General features: G+C 35.7%; 1 protein-coding gene across 14 annotated transcripts in view; it reads right to left on the bottom strand.

The window, feature by feature from the left end:
- arhgef37 (Rho guanine nucleotide exchange factor (GEF) 37) overlaps positions 1 to 20,766 on the bottom strand; it is a 105,721-nt gene that overhangs the window by 45,223 nt on the left and 39,732 nt on the right. For 7 of the 14 annotated variants that reach the window (XM_073921857.1, XM_073921855.1, XM_073921852.1 and 4 more), the window contains exon 12: positions 20,568 to 20,740. In XM_073921857.1, the coding sequence (XP_073777958.1) occupies positions 20,568 to 20,740 (173 nt within the window). Of the gene's footprint in view, positions 1 to 8,524; positions 9,753 to 14,276; positions 15,193 to 19,444; positions 19,938 to 20,282; positions 20,741 to 20,766 lie in introns of those variants that run through there. The other 7 variants (XM_068219325.2, XM_005173157.6, XM_005173158.6 and 4 more) reach the window with 4 other exon arrangements.

Genomic DNA, 20,766 nt, shown 5'->3' with positions numbered 1-20,766 from the left:
TGAAATTGTGACAATCAGAAAGATTTATTTGGGAAGTGACCTAAATTTGAAAAGAATGTAAAATCAAAAAAGGTAAAATTATTAATATAGATTTTTTTAAAGATAAATATGACCTTTTATTTGACATAAACAATGAATCACCCTTATTTTTTTTATTAATTGATATTTAATAAACGATTCTACATGCAGGGTGAGCACCAAAGCAAAGCCAATGTGTCTCATGATAGCCTGGCTGAACATCTATCTACATTATGCATAGCCAGGAATGCACATATGAAGCCTGCCCTGTGATTGGCCAGTTTGTCGTAATTGAATTTGCCATTTTGTAGAATGTAATAAATTAATATTTAACAGTGCAAAGTTACAAGCGTGATTCCATTAAATCACAATAATTTCTATCAAATATTAAATGAACATAAAAGTATAGTAAATCGCCCAAACAAACAATAGTAACACTAGAATAATGGTCCATTTGTTAATGTTAGTTGATGTATTTACTAACATTAAATATGAATAATCTTGTACAGCATTTATCAATCATAGTTCAACATTTACTAATGCATGATTAAAATCCAAAGTTGTGCTTGTTGGCATTATTTAATGCACAGTGAGTTACATGAACTAATATGAACTAATGTTATTTATCTTAAACTAACATTACCAGCGATTCAATTCAATTCCCCTTTATTTGTATATCGCTTTTACAATGTAGATCGTGTCAAAGCAGATTCACATGAATAAATACCATAACAAATGTATAACTATCTGTTTAATAATGTTAGTAAATATATCAACTAACAGGCCATTATTTTAAAAAGTTTACCCAAACAATAAATCTTCAGAGCTTTGAAACAAATAATCATTTACATTTGTAAAGTATATATAATTGTTTCATAGACATATTTTAAAGAGCGTTTGGTCTGAGAAACATTCCAACTTTCTGACAAACGTCTTTAAAAGGTCTGCTATGTGAACGTTTTAATAGATAAACATCTTAAACACATATTTTAAACATTTACAGTATTTCATGCCTGAAAGGAGAAATCTAAAAGACATGCTCTCTGTGATGTACATGTGCTATCAGGGATCATCTCTTTCGAGTAGGCTTCTTATTTTGGATGTGTAATTCTGCTGCTGTACTACTTTTCCCATGCTGTTACGATCACATGACCTACTAGCATCAGTTACATCACTTCACCTTCATTCATAAATTATCTCCCTTGGCCTTGGGATAGTAGAGTGACCATCGACTGTGCATCTCAGAATCTCAACAAACATGTAGCTTTATTCGGTGCATGGTTGTGAATATTCTTAATGCTAAACATGTCTATTTTAGGAATAAATTCATGTAAATACATACACTACTGAAAGGACCTGATTTAAATAAAAAATTAATTGTACAGCGTAGAACTTTGAATAATAGTGATAAACTAAAATGTGTGCAGCTTTATAAGGGAATCCTGACAGCAGAAGTACACCACGGACACTTTTATTTGATGTTTGAACTTACATTTGGATGTTACGTCAGTTAGATGTCTCCTTTTGACATTTAATAGATGTTTAGAATGTCTTTAAGATGTTTTAAATTAAAAATATTAAAAAGCAGACATTTTAAAGACATTAATCAGACCGTTTGCTGAAAGTAGGGCGAGTCCAAATTAGAGTGACTGAGAGGAAAATACTAACTCGCATTAATCAGATCTGCTTATCCACCTTATTTTGATGAGGCTTCCAGATTTCCAGTCTCACCAAAGTCCCTTTAAGGTAAGTTATTTCACTCGGCGGCCATCTTTGAAATGGTTCTTTTGGGCAGTATGCTCGAACATTCTGTTTGAAAGTGGAAACATCAAATTTTACAAAACTGCTTGCCTAACTTACGATAAAATTTCATTTTAGGAGTCACCAATAACAATAAACAACAACTGTCTGTTTAGTATCATTTTTAAATGTTCGAATCACACAAAATCTGCGAAAACTCACATCTGGTCCGAGCCATTCCCAAAGAGAATTGTCAGTCTAGAGCGATCAATGCGTGGCTCTTGTACTAGAAAACGCGGTTTCATTCGCCAAATTGGCTGTTAGTCTTTTCCCCATTCAAACCACTGGAATACTGTTTCCAGGTTCAGGCCGAATGGAGAAAATATTAGTTTATGACCACTTTTTAGTGATAACAGTCTCTGAACTTGCTGCATCACAAATATTTTAACAGTTTATAAAATGAATCACTTTCTGGACATCAGGATATTAGATGTGTATACATAAAACATATAAAGTATTACAGCGCTTTGTTAACATTTATTATCACCATTTGTTGAGTCCTCCTATACAGTCTGACAGAGCAGTTAGACTCGGAAGCCGATTCGCATGACGTCACACTTAACAAGCGGATACAAGTATTGTGTTTAGTCTTTGGTCTTATTCACTTTCATTTACTTTTAGCCATTCAAACAGCTAGTTATGCTTATTGATGCTGCCCACAGTTTTAAATCATAATATTTTGATTTTACTGTTTTGTCATGCAAGCAGATTGACCATTTTCCGCCATTTCTTTTATTCCTATAGGCATTAACCCACAGTGGCAAATCAATAAGAAGTCTAGCACGCTCACAGAAAACAGCTTTCTTCCACATTGCACAACAAGGTGGATACTAAATGAGTTAAGCGTGTTGAGTTATATTCAATCCATTTTTAAGACATGAAGATGTTTTCATTAGGAAAAAAAATCATTGAAAATTCCTTGCAAGCATCTAAAATGCATCGACCCAATGAAATGGATATAATGGATTTCTTTTCAGTGATACTTCATATGTCCTTATGATGATCAGAGAAAGGACAGGCTTCAATATGACATGACAACACAAGAATGGCTAAAATGATGACATAAAATATAAAAGGGTCAAGCATTCACCTGAGTGGGCGAGTGGATGGAACACTTCATTCCTCCTGCCATTACGATCTCCATTTGTTGCTATAGCTTCCTTTATGGCTATAATCTGCATGCCATATGTGTTATCAGATAGATAGTAGAGGGTCTCTATACAAACTGCATTATCATGCTGCACTGATAGTGCCTGCAAAGCTGAGTGGTTCCTCAATCAATGCTATTGGCCTCGAAGATACATTGAGGCTCACCAAAGGTTCTTAAACTTGACAGGCTAAAAATATGACACAATATAAAGGTTTTATGATCATTACGGTTGTTCGCTATTAGAAAACAACCTTGAGTGGATTTTAACAATTCCTAATGTTTGTAATGAAGATGCTAGAATGAAGCCTGGCATTATTGAATGTGCAAATTGTTAAAAAAAAAAAAAAAAACATTAAATGCTGATGTGTGTTATTAAACGTTATGACAAAAAAACATGCATCAGAAAAACAAAAACTTTAAATTCAGAATTAACTTTCATAATTCAAATGTCAAATGATTAGCGTTCAAGACCACTGAAACTATTATTTGTTTCATTCATACTGGAAGCTGGAGAGCATCCTTGCACATAAGCTTCACATTTATGTTACTGAAGAAAAGATGTCAGCTAACCCTGTAGTAGGATAAAGATTATAAGATTGGACAAAAATGGATAAAACATGAGGACATTAAACAAAAGCTTGGGGCAGTATGGGAGTTATTTGTGTTGTTTAAACTATCCTGGATATTTTATGTAACACACTGGTCTTACTGCAACCAACCTGCAGTGAGGTGGGATCAAACCAGTGATTCTGTGCATGGGAGTCGGTTGCTTTAACAAGGAGGCTAAAGACCATTGCCTCTAGCATCTGTCGCTAGAGCACCTTTTGAGGTCGGATAAGTGATGTTTACCTGCATAGCACTTTGCTAGCGGGCCTCCGTTACACTCACTCCCCTAAACCTCACTCGCATCCCAGACAAACCCCCACGTCTAACCCACCCTTCCTACTGCACCCAACCTGTGCTGAGCTGGGATCGGCCAACGATTCTGTGCATGGAAGTCGGTTGCTCTAACAAGGTGGCTAATGTCCATGGCCTCTTGTGTCTGTCGCTAGAGCACCTTAGAGGTCAGAAAAGTGAGGTTTACCTGCATAGCACTTCTCAAGCTGGCCTTCGTTACACTCACCTCCCTAAACTCCACTTCCATCCCGGACGAGCCCCCACATGTAATCCACAGGTCCTATTGCACCCAACCTGCACTGTGCTGGTTGTATAAAGTATATTTATATTGCAATGCTAATTCCACTAGCCTTTACCACTGTATTGAATACAATAAAATTAGCACAATTTCTTCTTCATATTGTGATAATAAACATGCCTGAACACAAAAAAATCTTTTTTTTAACACTTGAGATTGGAGTAAAAGACTAACACGCAAAAGACTAACACGCAAAAGTATCACACATGAAATAACAATATTTTTATATATTTATAGTTGCTATTTTTTTCCTTGGGGGAGAGGGGGGGTAAATTATTGCAAATGACAAGATATCGCCCATCCCTAGAATGACGAAGAGGCTACTTTAACCCTTAAAGACCGAGACAGCCGCCCGCGGTTAAAAATAAGTATTGCTCTTAAATGTTCAATAACTTTTGATCCGCTGATCCGATTCATACAATTCAAAGATTGGCATAAAGAAGAGAATCTCAGCTTTCCAGTGCTGTATCACATAACATTCGCGGACTTTCAGAGGCTCCGGAATCAGTGCGGTTACGTCATCAAAATTTGACAACGCTGATTTGACAAAGAAACGCTCGTCACTGTGTCTCCGGACAAACCAGACATCATACATTGATGCATTGTCCCTCCTCCATGCCCAGATTGGTTCAAACTCGCTATATCACAACCAATAAGCATAGGTTTCGCTTTTGTTTGTGGATCAACAAGCTTTTTGAACAACACGGAATGAGAGATAGGCATACATTTATGCGCGGCTAAATAAAACGCAAAAAAACATGTTTTGCATGAAATAATTTTCATACTAAGTACTTTTGCATGCACAGCAGCACAGAAACATGACAAAACAGTGACACAGCAAAGACGAACTGCTGCTTTTGCTGTTTTCAAAAGACGCAAATGAAGGTGCAGCTGTTTGTCTGCATTGCAGACAACCATATCCAAATCCATATCCACAGACAACCATATCCATGCTGGCACATAAAACCTAAGGATGTTCCATATTGAATCTAGTTTCGTTATGTAACTATTTATGGTATAGTAAATATTTATATCTATTTTTTTACTGAGGATTTGCACCATGTTTATTTGGACTTTGACACATTATTTATTATTTTCTTATTTTTTTATTTGTTCATTGTAAGTGGTGTTGTTTATAGTAACTGAAAATATATTATTTGGAAAAAGTCAAATTTGCTTCACTGTTCTATTATTTTGTAACATTTTTTTTTCTGTTTAGTTCATTCCCAGAACTTTTGGGCAAATACATTGTCAGTAAATAAATGCATTTTTTTCCCCCATAGAAAAACGCCTTGGAATAACATTGAAATAAATTGCTATAACTTGCTCAGGGAATTGTGGATGTAGACAAAATTTATTTTGGAAGTATAAAACATCATAGCATGTATTTCTAAAGAAAGAAAAACAAACTTCATAAGGTTTTGTTTGAAATAACTGGAAAATGCCACTTTTTTTAAAAATCGTTTCTGGAAAATTCTGGAATATTTTCTGTCTTTTCATATGTTTTTGGACCAAAAAATATTTTAGACTGGACCTTTAAATGATACAGATTGAAACTTCAGGTTCTCCTGTTTAAAATGATATATGACACTTGAGGCTGACTGCTAAAATAAAAATAAAACTGCTTTTTAAAAAAATAATAATATAGGCCCATTAGGTGCCCACAAAATACCTCTAGGTCTTTAAGGGTTAAGTGTGAAATGCTGCATGTAGATATATGTTCCAGATCAAAGCATTCAAGTTGAATGCATATGACCTTCACAATGTATAAATAAGTGGCAGCTTGTGCGTTGAGGATCGGATAGCAGCGATAAAGTAGATGATCGAATTTCCAAAGGGCACATGTGCCACAACTAGAGCACTTGTGAACATGACCCCATAGACATACATGTACACAAACCCTTTCCCACACTTTACTCCAATGCTCAAAGTTCTCCTCCCCCCTGTTGATGCCTGACATCATTGACATTCTAGGCCAGCAGTGTTTACAAGAGCTTGAACAGGATGAGCAAAGGGAGGTGGAGAGATCTGAGAGAGACAAGAACCTATAGAGTATGGTTAGGTCTGAATAAAAACAGAGGCAGAATGAAGCAGCAATAAACCGGGTTCTCTTACCTGGAACTCACACTTACAAAAAAGAAATTTTTAGGATTTATGGAAGTGAAAGATCAACAGTTTATGTAGGTCAACATGTAAACAGTTAACAGCAGCCCTAAAAATACACATTCATCTCTATATGCCAATATGATGTCCATTATACTTGGTCGTTTTATAACGCGACAAGATTTATAATTGAGAAATGCCAAGACTTTCCATGTCGTAACCTATAAATACGCATGTTCGTCTGGGCAAGAAATCTCAAACCTCAACCTTTGAACTTAATAAGCTTAGAGTTCAGTTCTATAAACAGCTGCGTGATCTGTTGAGTCTACATTCCCTCTTCACACCGATAGGCTTGGAGGTCACCGAAGGAGGTTTCTGAAAGTCACCGCCGCATTTTTGGAGTGGGAACGCACGAAACTTGCAGCTCACATGCAAACTTGTAGCATAAAATGCGAGCTATCTTGGGTCCCCCATAATGAGGGGCTCCTGCTGGGCCTCGAGTTCAAGCCAAGATCAGCTTCAGGTGAGGTTCAAGCTGGCTGTGCTAAAGATCAGCAGACTGCCATAACACAATCACGACACCCAGACCAAAAAGTTACTAAATACAGTCATGGTATTAAGCTGGACAAGGCCAGTCTATTTCTACACATTAACTTACATGACCTGCTTGATATTAGCCTGCAGGATGCTTTGCGGCAAGGATTCCTTGTTGTGTCTATGTATACAGTTGAGGTTACAATTATTAACCCTCCTGAGTAATTAACCCCGGTATATTTTTCCCCAATTTCTGTTTGAGGGAAAGAATTTTTTTTAACACATTTCTAAACATAATAGTTTTAACAATTTAACTTTTATCTTTGCCATGATGACAGTACTTAATATTTTACTAGATTTTTTCAAGATACTATTATTCAGCTTTAAGTGAAAATTAAAGCTTAACTAGATTAATTAGGGTAATAGGCAGGTTAGGGTAAATAATAAAATTAATAAAAAGACAATAAAATAAAATAAAAAATAAATACTAATAAATTTTTTTTTAAAACTGCTTTTACTCTAGCCGAAATAAAACAAATACAGGGTTTCAGCAGGTTTCACAAAGTTAAACGTAAGACGTTTTAGGACATTTTAAAGAACATTGTGATTGAAAGTTTAGACTTATACAGAGCTAAATGCTAAGGATTTTTTTGGGGGGAAATATCCCAGTAAGAAAATATTTTCACTTGACCTATCAAAAAAATATACAAATTTAATACATTTAATAAAACCATAATAATTTGGTTTGAATATTATTTTTATTCATTTTCAAGTATATCCACTCCCAAATCCTATAACCCTTACCAAGATTAGCACAAAACATAGCTTCCAATTACTTCAGTCCACAATAATAATAATAATAATTTAATATTAAAAAAATACATCTGGTCAGTATCCTCAGCAGTAAATAAATGGAGCACTTTTAAGCAAATGTTACTATATGGAAAGTAATTAAATGCTTTTTTTTTGATAAAAAGATACAAGTTTTATTGAGATTGGGATTGTTGGTGATTGTTTGATTGTTAATGGCCAGATTGAGCAGCTATGAACAAAGGACAATTAAGACCTGTTAAAAAAAAGATTTAAGACCTACAACACAATATTTCAGTAGATTTAAGACTTTTTAAGGTCTAAATTTAGGTTTTGAGATTTTAAACATTTAAAGACTTTTTAGGACCCTGTGGATACCATGAAATAAGGAAAATAATTAAATTACTATGAAAATTTCCTTGCTCAATTAGTTGAAAAAGAAAAAAAGCAGGGCTATAATAATTTTGACTTCAACTTTTCAACTTCAACAAAGTCACTTGCCGTTATATTGCCATATATAACAATTGTAATATACATTTAACAAATAATATGACATTTTATTATGCAGTTTTCTATAGTTGGGGTTCCCAAACATTTCAGCCCATGATCCTCAAAATCAAAATGCCAGTGACTCAAGACCCCCAATATCCTCTGAGGTGATTATAAATATATAAACCTTGCACACAATGGTGCACACATATCAATAGGCCCAAGTTTATTCATCATATACTTTTGAAGAACCCCAATTGCGCAGAATATCCTCCATGCTCATTTGTGGCCTTTATTTATTTTTTATGTATGTGAGTGCCGTAAAGGTGTCAGAAAGTTTAACCGGTGCCATAAAATCAATGTGTGGTGTCTTTAATATAACGTAATCACCCCAGGGGTCGCAAAGTAATTGAAGAGCAGACGGCTTTTCATTCACATGTTGTTGTTTTTAATGTAAAACTAGATTAATAAAATCAATTAGATTTTTGGATTTCACCAAGCGATCTCACCCATTTTGTTTTAAAGCCGTTTAGACATTTTGAACAATGAAGGTGATAAAATTGTAACAATATAATATTGTGTTATTAAAATATTCATTTAGGAATGTATACCACATATTTATAAATATATCTTATATGTCTTTATTAAATATTCTCACGGAGGCATAAATTAATTATTTTTCTATTAATTAGTAAAGCCTAAAACCATCTAATTGTAAAAATTTTACTACTTAAAATAAATTAATGTTATTTGAAAAAAAGCCAAAAAAACTGGTTAGCTTGCTGAAATAAATGTAAACATTAAACATGCAAAAAAAAAACACACATCATATTTTACACACCATATATTTATGCATTCAAAAATAAATATGCACCTGGAGCATTAAATGTCGCAAGTTTTACTTATGTACAGATATTCATTCTTAGAAAGCGAGTAACCAATATTCATTCAATTTCTTTTCGGCTTAGTCCCTTTATTAATCAGGAATCGCCACAGTGGTATGAACAATCTACTTTTCCAGCATATGTTTTACACAGCAAATGCCCTTCCAGCCGCAACCCAACACTGAGAAACACCCATACACTCTTGCAGTCACATAAATACATTATGGCCAATTTAGCTTATTAAATTCCCCTATACCGCATGTCTTTGGACTTATGGGGGAAACCGGAGCACCCGGAGGAAACCCACACGAACACGTGAAGAACATGCAAACTCCACACAGAAACACCAACTGACCCAGCTGGGGCTCGAACCAGCGACCTTCTTTCTGTGAGGCGATCGTGCAATTTAATATGAATTCAGTTCAATACCACCAAGACATTAACTCACAGAAATGAGGTTTACAGTAGACTTCCTGCATAACCCCCTGCTGCACAGCTTATCCTCCTTATACACACTCAAACAGACTAGATCTAACGCAGAAAGCCAGTATGCGACGATAGCTTTGCTTGTCCTTCAACTAGGAAATGTTTCAAACAATGTAATGTTGTGATAGCTAAATAATACATCTAATTACCACAGCATTTCCCCATGGCTCTTGTCCTGAGACAGCCAGCAGGGCCAGGACGCGATTTGATGTAATCTGAGAGACGCCACTTCCCTCCATCTGCAGTAACCAAAATCTCCGAAAGAGGGAGCCACAGAGGGATCCTGCCGACAAGAGAGCTATTTTTAGACCTTTGAATAGAGAAATGTATTTATAGAGCTTTGAGTTCTGTCGCATAGAGAGAGGAAGCGCTAGCTGTAGGGGTTCAGTGCATCAAAGCCGCGCTGACAAGCAGCTTTTAACGGAAACAGGAGCGATTGACAGGCGGCGCTCTTTCGGACGGAGAACCGCAGCATCTCTGCTCTGCCTGCAGCATGACAAAACACAGCCATCATCATCAGCCCCGCCGTGACATTTGCACACTCTCGGAGGAATAGATGCACTTGGGCTAAAAGCAGCCTCGAATCCAATGCATATCTCCGAAATAAACCTCCGCATGCAGGCAGCAGACAGAAATACTCCCTCAAACACGTCAGGGGTTTAATCTGCTGCTGCGTAAATAGAGCATTCAGAGGTCAATCAGAGAACTTCAGCCAAAGCTGCTTGCTGCTTTCCATGAATAACAACAGTATCTCATTTACACTTCTATAAACATGAAGATGGATAAAAGGTACGACGGTTCAATTTAATAAGAGATTGGACATTTAAATTAAATAAATATCTTTTCAAAGTGATACGTGCATGCTATATTTGGTTGGCTGTACACAAGCCGGAGGGGAAATGCCTCCCAATGGATCCCTGTTAAGGCAGTTATGAGGATCAAATGAATAATATATGATTCTGTTTGGAGGATTAAATCCAACACTGTAAGGTAACGTCTTTCACAGAGGGCGTTGGTGCCTCTTGTGGACAGCAGACGCAACTGCACGCACGTGAGTTTTTGACAGACACTGCAGTAAGTCATCTGCACTAGCTCTGTCTGGAATATTTCAATGTGGGTCGAGTCCTTCATCGCAGAGGTTACGAGGTCACCAACTGCAGAACAGTGGAGTTGGCAAAACTGAATGTGCACGTGAGCAATAACAATAGCTTAAAATTCAATGCGATTACAGTGTCTTCAATATCCACCATATGCAGCAGCTCTGAAAGAGTATTTGGACACTTAAAACACTATTTAAAGTGTGTGGATGACAAATTAAAATGCATGAATGCCATTACATAGCTGATTATTTATGTGTTAGATACAAACAAGCTGTGTATTTTTATTAGGCGTGAACTGCTAATGGTGGACAACTAGAAAGTTCCACAATTATTTTTAGTCATCATCAAATATAGATTCTCTTTTATTCCAGTAAGTAATAAAATAAAATTTGATATAAAAATAACATGTCATATCATTTAAAGAAGCTATATGTAAGAATGTATGCATTCATCAATTTTTATTGCAAAATTTGAACACGTTAAGGAATCATCATAAAAGTGATTGTCTAAAATCCTTTAGAGTGTTTATTTATATAAAGTGCTGGAGAATAGTTTGCAAATTCTTTTTTCTATTTGAATAAAATAACATTTCTGGGTGCATATAGAGCACAGGTCTCAAACTTGATTCCTGGACAGGCCGCGGCTCTGCACAGTTTTGCTCCAACCCTAATTAAACAGTTAATCCAACTAATCAAGGTGTTCAAGACTGTTAGAGACTAAGCAGGTGTGAGTTGGAGGTGGTTGGAGCTAAACTACGCAGAGTTGTGGCCCTCGAGGAATTGAGTTTGAGACCATTGATATAGAGGCTTAAATTGCATTTTCTCCCTTGTACAGCTGGCTGTAGTTCACTTTAAGGCCATCGGTGTCGCTAATAACAAAGCTTTAGTGGCCAACTGGATATAGTAAAGCAGTGTTTCTCAACCACGTTCACCAGCTCTGCACATTTTCCATAGATGTGTCCTAGATCACATACTTATGCACTATTCTACGCCATTTTGTAGTATACATAGTGTAAGTAGTGCATTCACACTGAAAACTCTGAAAAGAGTTTAATTGCAGTGTAGTTCATTTCAACATTTCATTTTAATGGTTGAAAAAGTTCATTGTCCGGGTAGGACAACCTAACCATTAAAATGAAATGTGTAATGTTGGCCACTTCTCGCACTCAACAGTCGCAGCTTTGCTAATGTAGCGGAAGCGGCGGAGCTTTCGGGCACTGATGTTGGATTACTTTATTTATTGTGGATTGTGAACGCAGTATTCTCCTACGAGAGTGATTATACCACCTTCCGATGGTGAATGCGGTTTGACAACAGTCATAATCATCTGGGAAATGATTTGAATTTCCGCTTAGTAAAAAACCCATTAGTGTTCCATTTGGGATGACATTACATATATTTTTACTATGCTGTTAAGTGTTAAATTGCCCAAGTAAATAGTGTGTTATTTGGGACGCAGCACTTGTCTCTTTAAACAAACACACCTGATTCAGATCACCAGCTCATTAGCAGAGACTGAAAGATCTATAAAGGGTGTGCCAGACAAAGGGAACATCTAAAACATGCAGTGTTGGTGGTCCTGCATAAACATGGTTGAGAAACACTATAGTGAAGCAGTTTAAAAAAATAAAATAAAATCGAAATTAATTGTTTCAGTAATCATTGGCAAAATAAAAGTCTGACACCTACCAGCCAAACAGAAAAAAAATGTATAGTTTAAAATGGCAGCAAATCAAAAATTTTGAAAAAAATGTCAATATACCTTTAACTACCCCACAAAGAATTATTTTTTGACTCCTAATGTTGCTAGTTAACACACTTAATGCATTTCTTTCAACACATTACATCATTTCTAAAATATCAACCTCCACCAAATGGTTGATATGTCAGTTTATGGTAAAAGTACCGGCATTAATACATATAATTTGAAAAATCAAAAAATATGGAATGTAAGGCCAATTTATTTAAAAAAAACATAATAAAAATAAAACAGTTCCAAATACTAAATCATCTTTATTTTTTAAAGTATGCCATAAAAATATTTCAAATTCTCATCTAGCATGTTTTCTTTTCTTTTTTTCTTTTTTTTTTTACATTAAAACCAAAATAAAGTGTAGTAGTGCAACAAGAAGTATATTTGTTTTTTTGTAAACCAACAATGCTATGTGTGTAAACCATTATTTAAAACAGTCATTCTGTAAATGACTTTAACAGTCATTAATTAAAACAGTAAAAATATAGTCAACCATTTGGTAGAGAGGACAGTCAAAGAGATATTGGTAAGCCTATTTTGGCCATAATTTAAATTAGTACACACATACATACATATACATACATACATATACATATACATATATATATATATATACATATACATATATATATATATATATATATATATATATATATATAATAGGGCTGTGCGATTAATCGAAAATCTGATTTCGATTTTGGCTTCAAACGTTTATGAAAAAGCATTAATCGAGATAAACGATTATTGCATCATATACCGCCCCCTTTCCAGCTGTTGCGCACACAGCCAGAAGCAAGCGGCCGATCAGCATTCGGTCTCATCAGCACACTGAAGCTGGAATTATACTTGTGCCTGGCGCCGCATCGCACACCTCCACTGACCGCACGCGCACCTCGCGAAACAGACGAGGCGCAGACATCTAAAGTCATCTTAATGTGATCGCTTTAATGGTCAAATAGGTGTCAAAACGCAGTGTTTAATGATTATTCATAATAACCCTCATTTGTGTAATAAACAAACGAGTTGAGGATCAAAAGACACGTGAAAGAGAAACCATCAAAGAGACAGCGCGCGATGTTGTTTTTATCATTAATCAAACGAAACGAGAAACTCACTCTGCTTTTGACTGAAGGATTTTTGTAGCTAAAGTTTTATTCTTACAGTGAAGATGCTTAAAGCACAGTTTGTTTCATATTTTTATTCTATTGTATTTATTTCTCTTTCCTTTGCAGGGAGGAAGATAACTGTATGTATACATTGAAGTCAGAATTATTAGCCCTCCTGAATATTAGCAGCCCTTTTCCTGCCCAATTTCTGTTTAATGGAAAAAAGTTGTTTTTTTTTTTAAAACTTATTTCTGAACATAGTAGTTTTGATATATCATTTCTGAATACTGATTGCTTTTATTTTTGCTATGATGACAGCACATAATATTTTTTTAGATATTTTTCTAAACACAAGCATTCAGATTAAAGTGCAATTCAAAGGCTTAATAAGGGTAATTAAGCAGTTCATTGTATAACAGTAGTTTCTTCTGCAGACAATCAAAAAAAATATTGCTTAAGGGGGCTAATAATATTGACCTTAATATTGGGTTTCAAAATATTTAAACCTGCTTTTATTCTAGCTAAAATAAAACAAATAAGCCTAGAAGAAAAAATATTATAGGAAATACTGTTAAAATTCCTTACTCTGTTAAACATAATTTGGGAAATATTTATAAAAAAAAAAATAAAAAAAATTCTCAGGAGCACTAATAAATTTGACTTCAACAGTAATCGTTTTAAATAATCGTGATTACAATTATGACCAAAATAATCGTGATTGATTTTTCCCAAAATCGAGCAGCCCTAATATATATATATATATTTATATATATATATATATATATATATATATATATATATATATATATATATATATATATATATATATATATATATATATATATATATATATATATCGTTCAATAATATTAAAAAAATTCTTAAGAAGGGTGTGTGTGCCATGTTGTTATGCATATATATATACTTGATGTATGGATCAATGACATGCATTAAATTTGTGTGTCCTAAGTGTCCAAATACGTTTTTACATCCACATTTAAATATCTAAAAACAGTTCATCAAGCATTATAACGCTTTAAAAAATCATGTATGCAAATTTGCGCATTAGTCATCTCAAGTGGGTTGGAAATCAGTGCAAAAGAGCTCTGACTCACAAAACAAAATCCATTCTCAAAAGTAAGCCGCAAATATTCTCCATTTCTCCGAGCAGTACCAGACAAGCGGTGCCAGGGCTGCTCAAAGCGTTGATCCAATAGACAGTGGAGGTGTGTTAATTGCAGGAAACAGCACACTCCACCACCACCCATGTGCCATAACAGTGTGTCTGCCCGCCCCTGCAGCTCTTCTCCAATTGGATAAAACAATCTCCACCAGTAACAGCCTCAGGGCGAAGCAAAGATCAAGTATATGGATGACCACTCCACAGCAGGGCTCCAAGCACCACTCCAATACATACACCAGTCAAATGACGCATCAAACAGCAGCCATCCGCCCCCTCGCGCATCAACAGCTCTTCAGGGAAAGTGCTTCTCATGGTCTGTGTGTGTTTGGAATAGCACTCATATCAGCAGCAGATGATGGCTATTCCCCATGTCTAGCGGTAAGGGAAGGTGGGTGAGGCGATTACAGAAGGTAGGAGGGTGAGGTAGTTGGAGGGGACGTAGCCTCTCTGGCCACGTGCCTCCACCAGACTCCATTCTTTGTTCCCACGTTTATCGTGAGGCTCCACCACTCGCACCGGCTCACCTGCTCTAAGAGAAAGCTCATGAGCGCTCCTTGCTGTGAAGTCATAGCCAGCGTACACCTGTTGATGGAGAATGTAGAGTTTCAGCCTGATTGGTAGTATGAAGAGTTTTCTTCTAATAGATTAGGTAGACTCGAGGACTATCATTAACGAACATAAACAGACAGTTTTGGCTAAATTAAGTTAATATATAACAATTGTAAGCCTATATCACTCTTAGAAAAATTAATCACAACATAAACTTACTTCAAAAAGTTACAAAGTTAGTTTAGTAACTTTAAAAAAAGTCACTTTAGATTGTAGTAATTACTTTTTCCCTCCAACACTGATAACAAACGACTTGAAACATGTAAAGAGAATGTTCTACAAAGTTAAGTGGAATTCAGTGCCATACAATGTGCACTTTTTGACCTTTGAGGGTTGGATTTTTGTTTTTATCATAAAGGAATAAAATATAATTTGTACTAGATGTTTGTGACCAAAAAAAAAGGCAAGAAAAACCAAAAGCTCTGAACAATTAGTTAAAGTGCTCCCCCTTGTGGCCAATCATGGTAACGTCACATGATGGAGGTGCTTGTGCTGTTTGCTAATAATTGCTTTAATAATAATACATTTTATGAATAATGCACTTTTCTCATACTTAAAGCACTTACAAAACAGTAAAAACCATCAAAGCCTAATGAAGACAAAGTGAAAAAAAAAAGATGTCACAAATTAAAAACAGTCCTAAAAAGGTAAGTTTTAAGTAGCTTCTTAAAATCAGTATAAGGAACCAGTATTCCTTATATTTGTAGGAAGAGCATTGCATAGTTTGGGTGCTCAGTAAGAATGCCCTACCTCCTATGGTGCTGAGTTCACAACAAGGCTGAACCAGTGTAAGACCCGAAGCAGAACGTAAACAGCGAGAAGCAGAAGAAATGGACATCAAAATACAAATGTAATTGCGAGCAGAATCATGAACTGCTTTATGTGTTAAAATCAATGTGTTTAATTGTTTTAAACAAACCAATAGTCCAAAAATAGAAGTGGCAACAGATATTGCGTTCACTATTGTGATCCGCTTCTAAAAAGCAACTGATTATACAAAAAAAAAATTGAGAACTAATTTGAACAGAAGAATAATTACATTAAGATAAACTTCATCTATAAAAGCGGAATTGTTATTTCACTGACTTCAGCACAATATTTTAGTTAACAAAAACCAAAACATTTTCATACAGAAATATAACTTTTAAACGAACATAAGTGAAAAACTGAAAGAGTATACATTTTAAACTAATCTAAATAATTATAGAAATACACCAGTATTTAACCAGGCCCGTAGCCAGCTTGGTGACCTTTTTGCAGTTATTTGCCTCATTTTCTTTTTAATAATAAGGTGTAAATACTCCATTTAGTGACATCTCAAGCACTATTTTGTTCTAGATTAACTTGGCGGATGGTCATCATAACCACACGTTTTGATGAGCCAAAAACATTTGCTAAATATTTAGAACAGGGGTGTCCAAACTCAGCCCTGTAGGGCTGGTGTCCTGCATATTTTAGTTCCAACCCCAATAAAACAAACCTGAACCAGCTAATCAAGCTCTTTCTAGGTATACTAGAAATTTCCATAGATATCTGCTGAAGGAATTTGGAGCTAAACTATATAGGACACCGGCCCTTCAGGGCCGAGTTTGGACACCCCTGATTTAACGGAAGAAAAATCAACAATACTTATTTTTAAATACAAATGTATCACATTATATATCATTAGAAACTAAATATGAATTCATCAGAAAGATAACAAACTGGCCAGCACATTCTTGACTTTCCTTAGTCAAAATTTGGGATGTCAATGAATTTAGCGCACTGAAGCAACAGCCGACACAGGATTCAACTTGGTCTTTATTGATGGGTTATTTTCGTGGTGTTTCTTACAATTTATTATGGTGTAGCAGTTCAAATACTTCTTTAGAACGACCTGAACCCCTGGCTACGGCCCTGTTAACTATTATTGTTATTATAATACTAGTGGTGTTAATTATACTATTAGAATTAGTATTATTTCTTACTATTTGTATTACTGCTGCTGCTCTGTTACTCCTATAGTTTTAAATCTAATAGCATTGTTATTATTGTACATAACATTACTACTAGCATACATACAGATTACATATATGTCCATTAATTCGAAAAGTAAAGCAAATACAAGTTTTGTAAGCTTGTTTGTTTGAATTACACTAATCATTACATTAATATAGCATGATGAGAAATACCAATTTGCAATATCAAGCAGTACAAGCTGCTTTGTACAGATTAAAATGTATAAGAGGTATTATTATTAGGATAGCTGCACACGCTCATACTAGGAATAAAAAGAAATACTAAAGAACATGACTTTAATAAATGTCTTATAATGAAAAATAATCTCTTTAAAAAGATCTGATTTCTACTAAAAAAATATTCTTTTGACTTGATCCATAAAGAAACCACTTGTCAGCATGCTAATGCCCATTCAGAACACCTTAGCAACTGCATAGCAACACTGTAACCATGAGATCTGCATGTTCAAATGCCACTTACATTCCCTTAAAAAATTATCTAAAAACAATGCTATGTAGATGCTAAATTAAATAAATCTCACTTCAGGCAACAGAAACTAGATATGTAATTCATCTGGGAATGGGAATGTTAGCCAGTGCCTGCACCATCACAATGACAAACTACCCATGAAGGTTGTTTAGCAAAATTAGTCACATTTTTACAGTCACACCAGCTGTGCATCTCCAACACCCAGTCAAAATCTGCCTCCGACATTTCCGCTTTCCCCAAACATGAAGCCACACTGATATGGAAGCATCTGACAGCGGGATCATGCAGATGAATGAATCAGTGTGTATGTGTGGGTGCCACATGCGTGTGTGTGTGTGTGTGTGTGTGTGTGTGTGTGTAGGTGGCTGTGATAGAGTATGTCACTTCTGCTGACGAGGAATGGCAGTTCATTTCTGTTCCTCCAACACTGAATTCACAAATGCTGAAGTATGTGTGATTGATGATCATGAGATACTGCAGACCTGCCATCAATCTCTAGAGGTCTCGTTCTGTTTGACACACGAATTAGACCGAGTAACTAGGCATCCGTATAAACCGTCAGTCAAAGTGCATGTCTGTGCCTACAGTGCCCTCCATTAGTATTGGCACCCTTATGAGCATAGAAAGCTGTGAAAAAAAATCTTTAGCCTGACATTAGTGAAAATGTTTAAAGGTGGGGCGGTGCGGCATGATGGCGCAGTGGGTAGCGATGTCGCCTCACAGCAGGAAGGTCGCTGATTCGAGCCTCGGCTGGCTCAGTTGGCATTTCTGTGCGGAGATTGCATGTTCTCCCATGGGTTCCCTCTGGGTGCTATGGTTTCCCCCACAAAGACATGTGCTATAGGTAAATTGGGTAAGCTAAATTGTCTGTAGTGTATGTGTGTGAATAAGTGTGTATGGGTGTTTCCCAGTGATGAGTTGCAGCTGGAAGGAAATCTGCTATGTAAAACATATGATGGATAAGTTGGAGGTTCATTCCGTGTGGCGCCTCCTGATTAATTTAGGGACTAAGCCAAAAAGAAAATGAATGAATGAATGTTTAAAGGTGCCCTATAAAGAAAATATGGGTATACCTAGGCATAGTTAAAGATGAAGTGGTTAATACATGGAAACAGCCATTCGTGAGTCTCAGACACCATTGTTTCCTCATTCTTATGTAAATTATGTGTGTAATACCGCAGTGAAAAGAAAATGATTTTACATGTGTTTATTTGAGAGTACATCATGTTGTGTTTCTATAAGATAGTTTAAGTGAGTCAGAGGTGAGCTATTGAGCCGAGCTGAGAATTAATATTCACGCCCTTTCCAAATATGGTCAATAAGGGCCTTCTGATTCTAGGTCTATTTTATTTGGTAATAAATAGCATATAAAATAATTTCTGGAGAATGGATTAACTTATCTAAGACACATACCTACTATGTGATATCAGAGAACAATTTGACAACCGAATCAATGTAGTATATGGCACCTCTGACATTTTGATCTTTTGGTTACATTTTCAGTAGAGGCTTTTTTTTCCTGAAACCCTTTCAAACTGTCTGTGTTGATGTGTGACATTTTTTGTAGAATTTCTGTACAATTCCCCAGTTGTAATTCTTGAACATTTTTGGCACTCAACCTATCCTCCTAACAGCACGTTTGTACAAGATAAACCCATCTTCCCTTCCAGGTGGATTCAGAACACTTACAGTTGACTTGAATTTCTTTATAACTGGCCTGGCCGTTTTATGTTTTTTTGTCAGATTTTTTGAAGCTCAGCAACCTCGTCATAAATGACATATGTGTGTTTTTTTTATCTTACATATTGTGATAAATGACTAAGTAAGTTTGTGAAGTATTAATGGGGAAATACTTCACAAATAGTTTTGCTCAAATCAATTCACAGTGATTCCAGTAATTGTGCCTAATCCACTAATATTGTCTGCAATGCATTGCATGTTGGCCATGAATTCAATTAGAACTACAAATGTGGGTAAAAAGTGTAAACAAAACACAAATTAATTAAAATTAATAAGGAAGTAGTTTGTCCCAATGCTTGCAAGCTCTTCTGTTACACACTCATAAGTATACTTTTAAGGCGTAGTATAAGTATGCAAATAGGACACTCAACTTTTCACATGCACGCCTTCTCTCTGTCTCCTTATGCCTAATTCAAAAGTGTTCAAGAGTTTAGAAGGCATAACTGACGTAAATTTAGTAAAATATTGGGTCCCACTTTATATTAAGTGGCCTTAACTACTATGTACTTACATCAAAAAATAAATACAATGTACTTACTGTGTTTATAATGTATTTGAGAACAATTGTGGTGCTTTTGAGTTGGGATAGAGGTTGGGTTATGGACAGGTTTGGTGGTATGGGTAGGTTTAAGGGTAGGTTAAGGTGTAAGGGATGGTCAACAGTGTATTTACAAATGTAATTACAAAAGTTAATTACAGATGTTGTTACATACTTGTACTTAATCAAGCATAAATACACAGTAAATACGTGAATTTACACAATAAGTACATTGTAACAAACTATTAAATTCTATGTAAGTACATATTAGTTAAGGCCACTTAATATAAAGTGGGACCAAATAGGGTGCTAAAAAGAGCAAAATTTAACTTGTCTATAACCAATAACCACAGAGTAAGTGGGATGACAATGAAATAAAATGGCTTGTTGTGTGTGAAAGTGTATTAAATGCCTGACACATAGTCAAAGAACCACCCAAAGATCATCTCCCTATGACTACGTATCTCTATCTATACATTTAACTTGTGTGTTCTCAATGAGAGCATTTGGTTATTATTTTTTTTTACCACAGTCTTCTTTGCTTAAGTTTACCAACAGAGGGCGCTAAATCTGTGCTCCTCACCTGAAAACATGGTGTGGTGATAGTGGTCAGGTGTGGCTGGGCTCCAGGTGTGTAGGAGTGTCTTCTGGGTCCTGGACCAGTAGGTGTGACGTTCAGATGAGGAGACTGTGGTGGGTCAATTGTCAGCTGGTGGTAACGTGCCAGTTTTGAGGCAGGCACGTATCCCCTTGGGCCTGAAGTAGATAAAAAGTAGAAATCA

Source organism: Danio rerio, chromosome 14, assembly GCF_049306965.1.
Source record: "Danio rerio strain Tuebingen ecotype United States chromosome 14, GRCz12tu, whole genome shotgun sequence".
Taxonomy (NCBI): Eukaryota; Metazoa; Chordata; class Actinopteri; order Cypriniformes; family Danionidae; genus Danio; species Danio rerio.
Note: the sequence above shows the minus strand (reverse complement) of the source record. Positions and strands in the feature narration are given on the sequence as shown.